The sequence below is a fragment of the Schistocerca americana genome, chromosome X (genome assembly GCF_021461395.2).
Source record: "Schistocerca americana isolate TAMUIC-IGC-003095 chromosome X, iqSchAmer2.1, whole genome shotgun sequence".
NCBI classification, from domain to species: domain Eukaryota; kingdom Metazoa; phylum Arthropoda; class Insecta; order Orthoptera; family Acrididae; genus Schistocerca; species Schistocerca americana.
The window spans coordinates 180,816,445-180,831,491 of NC_060130.1; the positions used below are offsets into that span (position 1 = coordinate 180,816,445).

General features: G+C 41.0%; 1 protein-coding gene across 6 annotated transcripts in view; it reads right to left on the reverse strand.

Annotated features, from left to right (window-relative positions):
* Positions 1-15,047, reverse strand: part of LOC124555786 (inositol hexakisphosphate and diphosphoinositol-pentakisphosphate kinase) — a 556,425-nt gene that overhangs the window by 279,803 nt on the left and 261,575 nt on the right. For all 6 annotated transcript variants that reach the window (XM_047129842.1, XM_047129841.1, XM_047129845.1 and 3 more), the window contains one exon: positions 11,296-11,486. In XM_047129842.1, the coding sequence (XP_046985798.1) occupies positions 11,296-11,486 (191 nt within the window). The remainder of the gene's footprint in view (positions 1-11,295; positions 11,487-15,047) is intronic.

Sequence of the window (15,047 nt, forward strand, 5' to 3'; positions counted from 1 at the left end):
AAGGAAAGTTTCTGAAGCAGTTCCCAGTCAGTTTTTATTTATTATTTTTTTATTTACATGTCAAGTTCTGTAGGATAAAATTGAGGAGCAAATCTCCTAGGTCATGGACCATGTCACTACATGAAATTACAACATAAAAGTAAGAACAGATAAAAATAAAATGTTTATGAACCCAAAAAAGTCAAGCCATAAGTTTAAATAAACACAATCAACAATACAACAAGAATCACCTTAATTTTTCAAGGAACTCCTCGACAGAATAGAAGGAGTGACCCATGAGGAAGCACTTCAGTTTTGATATGAAAGAGCATAGATTACTGTTAAGATTTTTGAATTCTTGTGGTAGCTTATTGAAAATGGATGCAGCAGCATACTGCACACTTTTCTGCACAAGAGTTATGGAAGTCCGATCCAAATGTAGGTTTGATTTCTGCCGAGTATTAACTGTGTGAAAGCTGCTTATTCTTCGGAATAAGCTGAAATTGTTAACAAGAAATGACAGTACAGAATATATATATATATATATTGAAAGGGCCAATGTCAAAATACCCAGACTAGTGAACAGGGGTCGACAAGTGGTTCGCAAACTTACACCACTTATTGCCCGAACCACCCGTTTCTGAGACAAAAATATACTTTTAGAATGGGAAGAGTTTCCCCAAAATATAATACCATATGACATAAGCAAATAAAAATGAGCAAAGTAGGCTAATTTTTGTGTCAAATGATCACTTACTTCAGATACCATTCTAATAGTAATAATGGCAGCATTAAGTGTTAGAACAAGATCCTGAATCTGGGCTATCCACGACAGTTCACTATCTATCTGGAACACCTAGAAATTTGAATGGTTCAGTTTCACTAATCATATGCTCATTCTGTGAAATTAAAACGTCGGGTTTCGTTGAATTGTGTGTTAGAAACTGTAAAAACTGAGTCTTACTGTGATATAGCGTTAGTTTATTTTATACAAGCCATGAACTTATGTCTTGAACTGCATTATTTGAACCAAGCCAATGTTGCACACAACATCCTCTACTACCAAACTAGAGTGTCATCAGCAAAAAGAAATATTTTAGAAATACCCATAATACTAGAGTGCATATCATTTATATAAATAAGGAACAGAAGTGACCCCAACCCAACACTGATCCCTGGAGCACACCCCCCCCCCCCCCCCATTTTACTGTACCCCACTCAGACCCCACATCACAGTCATTCTCAACACTGTGAATAACGAACTTTTGCTGTCTGTTCCTAAAGTAAGAGGTGAACCAATTGTGAACTACACCCCGTATTCTGTAATGGTCCAGCTTCTGGAGCAATGTTTTGTGATCAACACAATCAAACGCCTTAGTTAAATCAAAACTAGTGTTCGAAACCTTTTGTTTAACCCATCCAGTACCTCACACAGAAAAGAGAATATAGCATTTTGTGTTGTTAAACTGAAAAATACGTGGACAAGGAAAAAAAAAATTAGGTATTTTCCGGTTAAAAAATACATTTTCTCCCGGAAGAAAATACACTTTTTTCCATGTTAAGTGACAGAATACTTTCCCTCGGAATCGGAAAACTTATCAATCCTTTGAATGGTCAAGGTTTTGTATGCCAGTGCCCCTTTAGGGAACGAACCTCAGAAAAAATTCCTTTCCGAAACATATTTGATTTGCAGCAACATGTACGCTGCACATTTTTGTATTACGAATTTATATAATCAAATTCCACTAAATACAGAAAGTTAGTTCCCGAAGCATTGAAGTCGAGAACACGATGCGCTTTTGTAAGCCAATCGTAGCTCATGTCACGTGATCTCGCTAGCCGACGGTAGCACATATTCATCGCGTTTACATGGGGCGCCCAAAACCGGATTTCATAAACCGATCTCCAAATACCGCTTCTGGGTGACATGTAAACACTTCAAAATCAGTTCTGTAAATCCGCTTCTGGTGCCTGTTTTCCAATTCCGCAATCGATTTTCGCTCCCATGTAAACGCAGCCGGTATTGAAACGTGCTTGGGCTGTAAGGTTTTGTTTTGTTTTAAAAAATTTCGGCTAATATGGACGAAGTGTCGTATTGTACAGTGAAGGGTAAGTAGAAATGTTAGACTGAAGCTGTTTATACCTCGTCTAATGGAAAAGGAATAGCGATTGTGCTGACTAAATCATACACTAGATCTGCTGATTTCCAGGTGCCGTAGTTAACTGGACTAGCATAATCTGCTTCAGACAGCGAAAGACGGTTTCCAAAATTCGGTTTTCGTCTTTCAGAAGATGTGTCGCGTGTAAACATACCTTAGCAATTCAGAGCATAGGACATGTGATCTTGTCAGCCTATAGCAACATCACTGTTAAGTAGCGCGAACACACAAACAGGAAAAGTTAATGGTATAAATTAATGTACATAGTGTAGCTACAAGAAAAGCTACAAACCACCAATTGCAATATTTTCTCGCGACCTATTAGAATTCGTTTCAGCAGTTGTCAGAAAGCGCCAGAATACGGTGTTACTCTGTCTGTGCAGCTACGATGATGTAGGTAGTCCGTATGTCCATTATGTAAACAACATTAAGAGAACTTACATTATGCCATAAACGAAACAGGACATCAGAGGATACCCCGAGAGCATCGGAATTTCGCAAACGATAATAAAATGCATAATTCGACTTAAACAGCACATACGTCTGTCCACATTCACAAAGACGTACGCCTCAAGCTGATACCAAACTTTTCAGTGTGGTTTTCGTGATGCAAATATTTTTGGAGTACCAGTACTGCATTATCTCATGTTTAGTTCTTTATTACGGCTTAATGTCATACGTCCCAAAAGATAACAACGTGCTCTTGAAATTCCACAATCATTTGACACTAGCCAATAGTGTTCCCAATAAATTGACTGCCTCTGAGGGAAAGATTAACTAAGGCCATTTTTTTTTTTATCAAATCGAAAAAAATAATTTCAGTGTTCTGCAAGGCAATTAACGCCCGGTTGCCAAAAACTAGGAAATAAAATAAAATCAGAAAACTGAAACTAGCTTTAGCCTTCCATAATTATGTGAATGTATTTTAATTCACTTTATAGCTCCCGGCCAAAGAAATCCGTTTTGTTTTCATTTGACCCAAAATCACTGAACGTAAATAAGGTTAACATGGAGACTACCCCTCATCCCACAACAACTCAAACTGCCCTGCCCATGTGCAAATCTGGCAGCTTGGGCGTGCAAGACAAATGTTTCCGGGTAGCATCTGGTTCCTTGTCGCTACTGCTGGTACAGCTCGTGTCTAGTTACCTTGGGTACAGCCAATAGCCGCACGTGACTCAACTGCGTATGCGCATAAGCCCGCTCGCAACTACTCAAATGAACCTAGTGAAACAGTTGTGATGTCACGCCCCTCGGAAGCAGTTTGTTTTTACGAATTATTGCATAGTCTTCATCCTACAGCCTTTGACACGTTTTGCTGTTGGCAGACGTTTGTGTGTGCACTGTGTTTTGTTACTATAAATGGCGCATTTCCTTTGCAACTTAGGTTTTTTGTTCCTCATTTATGTTTTATTACTGCAGCATTACATTGAAGTAGCGGGCTTAAGTAAAATTCTTTGTTGGAGTATCAGTTCTTACTAGTCGACACTACAAAAATTTAACAGAAAACTGAAACAACGAGAAATTCCCGGAATTCTAAAAAATTCCCGTGTTTTTCCCGGTTTTCTCCCGGATGAAAAAATTCCCGGTTACCACTGTGGCAAGGCTGTTGCCCCTAAATAATTGCTAGTTTATTATAAATAAAATTGGTTCCCAGGCATTACAGAAGGTCAAATTGAAGTCACATTGTTATTTAGACAGTGTGAGGTCCCTGTAAAACATCATATGATATACATAGATCCACCTGACAACACTTGAGAAATTGTCAGGTAATAGCCTGAGAGAGAGAGAGGAGAGAGAGAGACAGAGAGAGAGAGAGAGAGAGAGAGAGAGAGAGAGAGAGAGAGAGAGACTGGCAGAAGTACGGCAAAAAGTTATATGAAATTAAAATTTGGGAAGATGTTAGTCCATGAATAATGTGATTTGCTGCAATCATTCAAGTATGAAAAAGATTATGATGATGATGTGTGTTTGAAGGGACTAAACTACTGGGTCATCAGTCACTCATCATCTTGAGAGAAACAAATAGGTAAAAAGCGAGAAAAAAATTTGGGAATTGGCTGCTAAAACTAGATAAGTGCGTCAAGGAGTTTAAAAGGGCATGACAGTTGTCGTAACACAATAGGTAAAAGAAAAATAGAGAAAACTCAGGCAACATATTGTGCAAAAGGGCCTGAAGGTACAACAATGTGAGGGGGGAAGAAAGTAATTTGTGGTCACTTGGGAGGTGCCTGCCACAGGGGAGGCTCTCTCCCTCATAACTGCCCCTAACGCTGGAAACGGAGGAATACTATAGGTTGGAGTAAAATCAGTTCTCCCTCAGGAAATGCAACACTTTGGTAGTGGCTGTTATGTCATCAGCAAGTGCCTGAGGAACTGAGGTAGGCAAGCTGAGAGCGTGCCACAAATCGGTCAGCAGAGCGTACTCAACATGAACGTGCACTATCGTCAGTAAACTACCGCAGCTGCAGTGACGAGGACCCTCCTGATGCAGAAGGAAATTGTGGGTGAGTCTTGTGCGGCCTATGCGTAGTTGGCACAACACAATGGCATCTTTCCGAGACACCTGGAAAGATGTATACCACACCTTAGTGGAACCTTTAATCATTCTCAACTTGCTTTGGGTTGTAGTAGCCTGCCATTCCAGTTCCCAGAGCCTCAAAATATTGCACTGAAGTTATAATTATAAGTTATGCCCGGTACCCAGAAGTCATGTTGACCTCCTGTAGTTGTCTCTTTAGCTAGACGGTCGGCGAGTTCATTTCCTGGAATGCCTATGTGGTTTGGTGTCCAGAGCTGTAGAGGTCAGCTAGTAGATCCTGGATGTTGGCAACCTAACGATTTTTGGCATAGCACGCGGTTATGTCGTTTAAGCAACTCATGGAGTCACTACAGTTCAGAAAGTTTGTCGTGGCCTGGAATTTGACATACCGCAAAGCCTGAGAGATGGCAACCAACTCTGCAGTGTATACACTGCAGGCACTTGGCAGAGATTCGTTCTCATGTCTCCTTACATGTGCAAAAGCATTACTGACCCTGTCATTCACTTTCGATCCATCTGTGAAGATGTATACCAAATTAGAATAATTGTGGAGGATAGAGAGAAACAGGTAATGGAGAAGGGTAGGATCAGCATCCTCCTTGGGGCCACAAAAGAGGTCCATGCATATCACAGCACAGGGTACAGCCCACAGGGTGTGTCAAGAGGGAGCCCAAGGAACACAGACTAACAAAGGCTGTTGGAGGTCCTTCAGCAGAATATCGAGTCTGATTCCAGCTGATCTACCCATTTTTGGGTGATGTGCAAACTGTCGGAACTGATGTTTGTGAAACAGAGTTGAGTGACCTAGGAGGGTAGGCTTCTGACAGATTGTGTTTGAGTAACTTGCCAGAAGCTGCTGTCATCCAACCCGCTGCAGTGGGTCATCGGCTTCTGCCAGGAGGTTGACAACAGGGCTCATATGGAAGACCCCCACTGCCAACCACATGCCAGTGTGGTGAACAGGGTCCAGCAAGCTCAGTACAGATGCTGCAGCTGACCCACAGGCAACACATCCATAGTCCAAGCAGGATCAAATCAGCACTTTGCCCATGAGGAGTGACTATGAAAATGGAGAGCACTCAGCTTCTTCATGCAAGTTGCCTTGAGCCGGCAGACATGTGGCAGCCAAGTAAGCTTGTTGTCAAATAAAACACCTAAGAATTGGAAAGTTTCAATGGCTTCAAGTGACTGGTTCAAATGTGTGTGAAATCTTATGGGACTTAACTGCTAAGGTCATCAGTCCCTACACTTACACCCTACTTAACCTAAATTATGCTAAGGACAAACACACACACCCATGCCCGATGGAGAACTTGAACCTCCGCTGGGACCAGCCGCACAGTCCATGACTGTAGCGCCTTAGACCACTCGCCTAATCCCGCACGGCCAATTAACAAAAATGCACAAGTCATTATTTTTCAGAAGCAAACTGATAGTCATTATTCATGGCCCAGCCATGGACTCTGCAGACAGCCCCTGAAGCTGGTGTTCAGTGGCGTGCAGTGATGCAGAGAGATAGGCAAAGATAATCCATGTACAGTGACAGAGAGACTGTGGGGCCCACTGCATTTACGATACCACTGATGACAGTAGTGAACAGAGCTATGCTCAGAACCGATCCCCAAGGGTCTCCAGTTTCCGGTATATATTGGGTGCTGACAGATGAAAAAAATCAGAGAGATAGGAAATTATGGACAAAAATGGGTAAACTACCCCAGAAACCTCACTCATGCAGTGTAGATAGGATGTGGTGCCACCAGGTATGTTTCACGCTGTTGGCATGAAGACATTTGAGCATTTGGTTGTGTATTTTGTCATGTCCAGCGGCCATATCTCGATGCTCTGCCAAAGCTCTGTGAAGCTTCCCTTCACAAAAAGGGACAATGTATGATAGAGAACCATGTACACGGAATGATAGCACGCGGCATTCAATAAAGTGTTCCTGCGTCAGGAAATGAGGATGGTAATTACTGCAAGCGGACATTTAAGCAAAGTGTGCTGTAAAACCTTCATCACGTACCACAGGATCAGTGCAGATGTTACCATTGACAAGGATGCCAGGAAGCACTGTGGGTGGTGGTTGGCCACAAATGCAGAGAAGTTAGTCCATACTTGGGACAACAGGGTATAGGATCACAGAGTTGAGACATACTGCTCCCAACACTCCTGCTTCCTTTTCTTTATTAAAACTGTGCTTTCACCTGGATTCTCTTGAATGCTATTAAATTATTGATAGAGGGATGGCATGTGTGTCAGTTAAGTGCCCTGCAGCACCTCCTGATAGCTGTGGCTATATATTCCACCACTCGACAGGATGAGCTGCAGTTGTAGCGTATCGTTGCTGCTGCAGTGTGAGTAATAGTATTGATAATATCCTGTACCAATCTGTCAATATCAGCCACACGACAGACTGCAAAAGTGGCTGTAGAGGAGAAATCTTGCCAATTAGCTTCCGGAAGCAACAAATGTGGAGCATGTTCTAGATGTCTGTGAGTGGAGGAGGACAGAATGATAGGAAAATGGTAGCTCTCACGGAGGTCACCATGGACGTACCACTGAATGAGGGGGAAGATACTTGAGCTGCAAACTGTGAGATCAATAGCTGAAAACGTTCCGTGGGCCACACTGAAATGGGTTGCAGCTCCAGTGTTGAGTAGGCAGACGTCCAATTCTGAAAGGAGGTGTTTTAGTAGTCGGCCTCTGTGAGACATAGTGCCGCCACCCCACAGAGGCTTATGGGCATTAAAGTCCCACCAATAAGAGGAGGGGGCATGGAGACATGTCATTAATTTGAACAGCTCATGATAATGGAAACATTCATCTTGGGGAATAAACATTAGGTATTATCATGTGAACTGACAGGTAGAAACTAACAGCTATGACCTCTAGAAAGTGGTAAGGGGCACCTGCTCACTGAAAATGTCAGAGCATATGAGGGTACAGATCCCACCGGGTGCTCTCTCGACATTAACACAACTGGTACAGTAGGTTTGAAGTTTTTCAGAGCAAGCAGGTATGTTGCCATAAGCCATGTTTACTGAAGTGCTATGCCAGCCATAGAGTAAGTAGCCACTAAATGACAGAGTTCAGTCAAATGGCAATACTAGCCATTACAGCTCCATTGAAGAAACATTAGAGTCAGGTCAGAGAAAGTGGTGAATGGAAAATATGGGTGTGATTACTTCGCTTACCAGGTCATGTTCCACCTGATTGCGTGATCTGTTGTCCATATGCATAGGCTTGACTGCTGCAGGGCAGGCGAGTAGAACATCTGAAGACTCAGAAAGTAGCTCATCTTTCTGCTTATCCTTCTGAGACTTTGATTTCTGTGAAGATTTCCCCATTTTATCTTCCAGGAGAGAAGAGGACTGTACTTTTATTCAGGCCGCAGCCTGTGGCTGCTGGTCCTTGTCCTGAGATGTGGCCACCTTGATAGGTGTCCTCATCCCTGATGCCAGAGGATGCTTAGGCATCTCTGGCCGCACCGATGATGTGGTAGTGACCGGTGCTATAGGTATAGGGGACGATGGAGCTCACGTTCCCTTCTCCAACTGTGAGGCAGGCCCTGGAATATGACCAGGACCACAAGGTATCACATGAGCCCTTGTCGCTGTGTGAAGTGTGGACTGTGACATGACAGTCACAAAATTGGAGACCATATTAGTCGAATGAAGTCTTTCAAACTTTTTTCCTTGTAGCTTGTGAAAATAGGCAGTCAAGCATTTTATACCCTCGAATTTCCTTCTCCCTCTTAAACATTGAACATTGCAGAGAACGAGGAGAGTGCGGTTCTGGACAGTTGTCACATTGAGACGGTTAGTCACAACGGCTACCCTCGTGGGATGCCCATCCACACACGCCCTACCGACAGCATCATTACAACAGTAGGAAGACATGTGTCCAACCATTTGGCACTTAAAACATCGCATCAGAGGAGGAAAGAAAGGCCTGGCATCACACCTGTAAACCATGATCTGAACCTTCTCTGGTAAAATGTTGCAGTCGAAGGTTAGCATAAAAGCTCCAGCTTCTGCTCTATCACCCTTGGGTCTCTTCTGGATGTGGAAAACAAAATGGACTCCATGCTCTGCCAGCTTGTAATGCAGCTCTTCATCAATTTGTAGCATTAGGTCCCAATGGAAGATCGCATGTTGAATTCTATTGAGCTTGTTATGAGGAGAAATGGTGACTGGTATATCTCCTAACTCGACACAGGCCTGAAGTGCCTGTGATTGGTTGGCTTGGGATGGTTTGATCAGCAAAGATCCATGTCCCATCTTCTCTATTGCTGCAGCATCCCCAAACTGATATTTAGCCCAAACTTCAGTAAAATTTGGGAAGTGGAGGTCAAACCCAAAAAGGGGACCAGAATTTAAAATGCCAGACAAGATGAGGAGGAAAAAGCATTAAAAAAGTGAAAAGAGCAAAAATGTTCAAAAGTCTGAAGAACAATCACAAGACCAAGGTAAAGAGCTTGACCAAATAAAAAATACTCCTATTAGTCGCCTCTTATGATAGGCAAGGAAGGGCTGCAGGTCTATTCTATCCCCTGACACCACAGGGGGCAATATGAAAAGGAAAATTAATAGAATTTGCACCTTCAAAACAAAATTTGTTAAGCACTACCAAAAAAAAAAAAGTTTCCTTGTTATAAAGATAAAATGGCAACAATGATCAGATCCCACATGTTCAGTAACACCAATTGCCTCATTGTACACTCAGATTTTTAATTCTTATAGTGGTACTGTTTGCTTTCATGAGAAAGTGAATGTACTAAACCAACCCTGCAGCTAGCAAAGTCCAGTCAGTAATTAGATTTCACACAAGACTGCAATATATCCTGAAAGCTTCAAGATAGAGATCTACTACTACAAGTGAAGGAAAAGTAAGAAAATGGAATACAATGTATTGAGGAGTAGATTTGGAGGTTCACTGTAAGAAGTCTAGAAACTGTGCTACATCCAATGTGGCTGTTTACTGGATGCTAGACTAAAGCATAGAAATTGCCACCTTACAGTCTGTGGCCTTTGAAATGAATTTTCAGAAATAAATGGCATGCACAGTGCACATGAAAATAGAGACTGCATATGTTTTCTGACAACATCCACATACAGTAAGCTTATTTTGTTTTACCCACTAAATCACTGGTGCTGAACCTAAGTGTGAATTTTAACACTTGCTCCTAGCAAGTGTCCACATATTTAAATTTTGAATCAAGTTCTGAGCTATCACAATGCCTCCATCCTCTTTCATTATGTTCTTGCATTTCAATTATTCTGGTGAAGTAAGGAAAATGAAGAGTTGAAAATTATAGTGGGATATTGGCTGGCATTCCAGTTAGGAAAATGTGATTAAACAGTTTGGAAATTTACAAAATTCTGTGAAGATCTATGTATTGGTAAGAAATACAATTTTCTCTTTATTTAAAACACTGTCCTTGGTAATAAATTCAATTTTCTCCTCATTTAAAACACTGTCCTGCCCTTATGAAGTTCACATTATGTTATTCAACTAATACTTCAAATAAAAGCTAGATGTGACACCAGTTTCACCACACACACACACACATGTATGAACCTATACGAATTCCGTACGTCCAGGTGTGCTGATTTCAGTTTAAGATTTAGTGCTTTGTAGTACTGCGCACAAGTATCTCTATGCCACCGTTTTTCAGTTCAGCTGACTGACCATATGAACAGTAATTCAGGAATGAGAAACATACTCAAAACTTCTGTGGTGATTTTGCAACCTTGCAGCACCAGCAAAATATGTTGAAACAGCCCCCTTTTTCCTTTTACAGCCTACCCTTTTATTTTAGTGGAAGAAATTACACAGTCTACTAACCAACCTGTTATAATTAACTGTGTTCCTGACACTGTGCTCAAGCAGCTCATAGGTACTACTTCTACTTCTAAATTATTACTCTGCACATCATTAATTGTAATGTTTCTAGTTAGCAACAGGTGACCAAATTCTCTCTTGAATAATGGATATTAATAAAAAATTTCATTTTCACTACTGATCATGAAAGGTTAGGATATTCAACTTTCAATCACTTCTAGATGAAGCTATACAATTCATCATTATTTACTGACTGGTAATTTTCCTTAAAAAGTAAACATAATCACACTGAGACCTCTATGATAACCTGAAAAGTTTCAGCATAAATTACACAAGCAGACTGCTCCAACACAGGTGGGTAAAGAATCTTATCAATATTTCTATCTTGTGGCTACAGAATGTGTGTTCCCCTTGTGTTCTTATCTCATAACAACTGATACACAAACATTCACTCATTTCTAACAAAGATATTGGAATATGGTTCCATCTGTATATCACAGTGAAAATTTTATTTAATTTCAGGTCCTATCAAAATGGAGAAAGATGGAAAGGCTGTGTCTAATCAGTATCATGAGAGAATTATTAGGGAAATATTTTTTCCGATTGCTGTAGTAGTATCCTACTGACAGTTAACTTGTTCACAGAAGAGTGAAAAAGGTGGAACATAAGACACACTAAGAAATGTTTTATATAAAAGTATCACATAATAAATATGCAGTAATGCTTGGATGTATGCTAAATTACTTGCTTTATAATGATAAACTTGTGGTATACCTCAGCAAATCAAATCCACACACAGTCTGTTTGAATGCCAAACAAACTTTTCTTGATATCAGCTTCTCTGCATTGCTTAATATCACAGGATATCTAATTTCCTTTCCTTCACTGTCACGTTCAACTTTGCCATCCAAAGCTGGGGATTTACGTGCTTCTGCATGGGCATAGTCAGGGCCAACAGTATACACCTAAGTGAACAAAAAAGGAACATTAATAATAAATCAATTCCTTTTCCACTATGTTACAGCAAAATGGCAAAATCTGTTTACAAATATTATCTGTTAAAAGAACTTACTTAAAAGGCACAAGTGATGTTTCAATGCATGAAGTTAACTACATTCACAATTAAAATTCTGAACAGTGTAGTCCGAGTAGAATCATGGATGGATTGATCCCTATCTCCAAATATAGGTGGACACGGGTATAAAATGTCCTCTCTGTTCTTACTCATTCTTCAGTAACCTTCATGACAATAGCAGATTACCATAAGGATTGACAAAATACACCTGATCATAATCTTGGTTCAAATGATTCACCAAGTACTTGTAGCTAAATAGTTTTGGGTCATTTCTTTGGTGTATTATAATTATTTTGATCAACTTCTGTGCAACTTAAACAATAATAATAATAATCAGCAAAGGTTATCGAAGAAATGAATCCCAAACCAAATATGTTTTTCACACAAAAAAATTCTTCTACCATACACCGAGAGCAACCACCCTCACACATGGCTAGTTCCACATGGTTACTGAAGTCAGTGGGACATGTTTTGTTCAGACAGATTCAAGGTTCAGGAAGGTAATTTAGAAAAAAGTCATTAAACAAAGCACTCACACTAAATTTATGAGGATGTACCATTAAAAAAAATTAGTTTACTCTTTCATCAAGGGATATTCTAACAAAGCAAGTGAACTGCTTACGTGTTTCGAAAAGCTGTAAAATCTGAAAAGGTAGATATCCAATACACTGCAAAGCTGTAGGTACGTTAAACATAATTGTTAAGCAATACAACTGCAATGCAAGATTCGACGCGCAGGTCGCCGAAGTGGCGTCAAATCGAAAGACCTGCACCAGGCGAACGGTCTACCCAACGGGAGGCGCTAGCCACACGACATTTCATTTTTTTCAATGCAAGATGCATTGCCCAGTATCCTTTTTTCGGTTGTGGGAAACTGCCTAAAAAACACACCTCAGCTGGCCAACACACAGGCCCTCACAATTAATCTGCCACATGTATTCGGTTGGTTGGTTGATTTGTGGGAGGGAGCCAAACAGTGAGGTAATCGGTCCCATCGGATTAGGGAAGGAGATGGAAGGAAGTTGGCCATGCTGGCATTTAGCTAAAGCAATATAGGGAAAAAATTGAAACCTTGAATCAGGATGGCTGGATGCGGGTTTGAGCCATCATCCTCCATAATGAGAGTCCGCCATGCTAACCACTGTGACACCTCGCTTGGTGATGTATTCAGTGCAGGGGCAACATACCTCCACAAACCCCAGATGTCGCATGCTAACATGTGAAGCTATACAGGCAGATTTGTTTTATTGAAGAAGTAAAAACATTCACAACAAGTAATAACGGAGATTATTCAGATCTGAACATTTTGCTAACATAATTTGCACCATTGGCCTCGTTCCTTGCATACCATAAAGAACTTTGTAGTGCACTGATACTTTGCACGTTAGCATAGCCTTACTGTACAGAAAGGTGTGATTCTTGTTCAAAATTACAGTGGACAGTCACGTGTGCTGATCCCAAAATGAATTGTTGCAGTTACTTCACCAAGGACTCTGGGGGATTGTTTGTATGAAACAGTTAGTGCAACGACACTGTACTTGGCAGCGTATGGACACCCAAATAAAACAGATGATGGCACAGTGTCACGCATGTGCGGCAAATCAGTCCACTCTACCACAAAAGTTCTCTGCTTGGCCTAAGTTGCAATCACCACCTTTTAGGAACACTCGTTGGTTGATTATGATTGACTCGTGTAGTAAATTTCCTTTTGCCGTGCCGATGAACTCGACAATGTCACGCAGCACAATTCAGGTGTTGTCCTCTATTTCTTGCCTCGAAGGTTTACCTGAAGTCAGTGTCGGACAATGGTCCTCAGTTCATGTCAAATGAATTTGAAACATTCTGTGAATGCAATGGCATACAGCATCTAACTAGTGCACCATTCCGTCCACAGTGAAATGGCAAAGTGGAACATTTTGTCAGAACCTTCAAGCAGCAGACAGCCAAACTTCACTCCGCACACACCAGGGATCACGCACGGCAACTGTTTCTCACCTATAGTTCGCACGCATGAGATGGACCATCACCGGCAGAATTGCTTCACGGCCACCACCATCAGACACTGCTCCACCTGCTCCCCCCTCCTCAGAATCCAGCGCCAACGGAAAGCCACAAGTATCATTTTGCGCCACATGATATTGTGTTTTACAGCAGCAGATGGTGGGTGCGAAGCAAGATCATCTGTTGACTTGGCCTTGCATGTGTCTCATTTCAGGTCCAGATGGCTTGCAGTGCCAACATCACAATCAAATTTGCCATTGTCATGTGCACGGTGAATAGGAAAAGTTAATGGTTTAAATTAATTACATAGCGTTGCTACAAGAAAAGCATAGCTTTCACATATCATATTAGCCTCTAAGATTAATCAACTTTAAAGACATTCTAAGCTTTCAAACATAATGTTGATCTTTTTACGCGTGTTACATTTTAAGATACATAAAACAAATGTGCCAGTAAAATTTTTAACAGTGACATAAATGTCTGATCTTCTGGGCTCGAAATTTTTCTAAACGGTCGTCCTCAAAGTTTTTTTTTTGAGAGTCAAGCGCTCTGTGATTTAAGAAATTCATCGTACATTCTCCCACATTGTTCATCTTGCGTAAAAGAAATTTACTTTGAAAGTAACACTTTTCAAACCACCATTCGCAATATTTTCCTGCGACCTGTTAGAAATAGATTCGTTTCAGCAGTTGCCAGAGAGCGCCGGATAACGGGCGTCAACCACGCCTGCGCAGCTACAATGACGCAGGAAGCCCGTATGTACGTACGTGTAAAACATTAAAATATCTTACATTAAGTCATAAAGGAAACAAGACATCAGAGGATACTCACAGAAAGATTAATAAAAGCCAAATTTCTTTAGCAAACGGACAAAAATTACTTCACTGTCTTGCAAGGTGAATAATGGTTGACTATGAGAAAGGTGGAAATAAAATAAAATCTTAAATTAATAACTTATTCTAGCCTTCCGCAATTATGTGAATGTATTTTAATTCACTTGATAGCTCCCGGCTACAGAAATTTGACGTGAGATCAATAAACGAAGAGGAAACAGCAAAATCACTAAACGTAAACACGGGTCACTTGCAGACTACCCACCTTCGCACCACAACTCAGACTGCTCTGTGAGTCAGTCCCAGATCTACGGTATTTCCGAACCGTGGCCATACTAGATAGGGCCCCCCGCCCCATCTCTACAGCGTTTGAGTTCAAGGACGCCAAAAATTAAATCGACTTCTCAAAAAAATGTTCATTTTGTAGCGCACATATCTCTGAAGAGTCTCATACATAAAATATGTCTTCGAAGAAATTTAAGCCATGTTATTTGGTCCTGAGTGTTCCAAACTGCAGTGCCACGCCTCTTCACACAGCATTCTTCTATCGCACGTCACTGTATTTCGTTCTGTCGAATTCAAACGTGTTTATTTTGTAATGAATGCCATCAAAATAT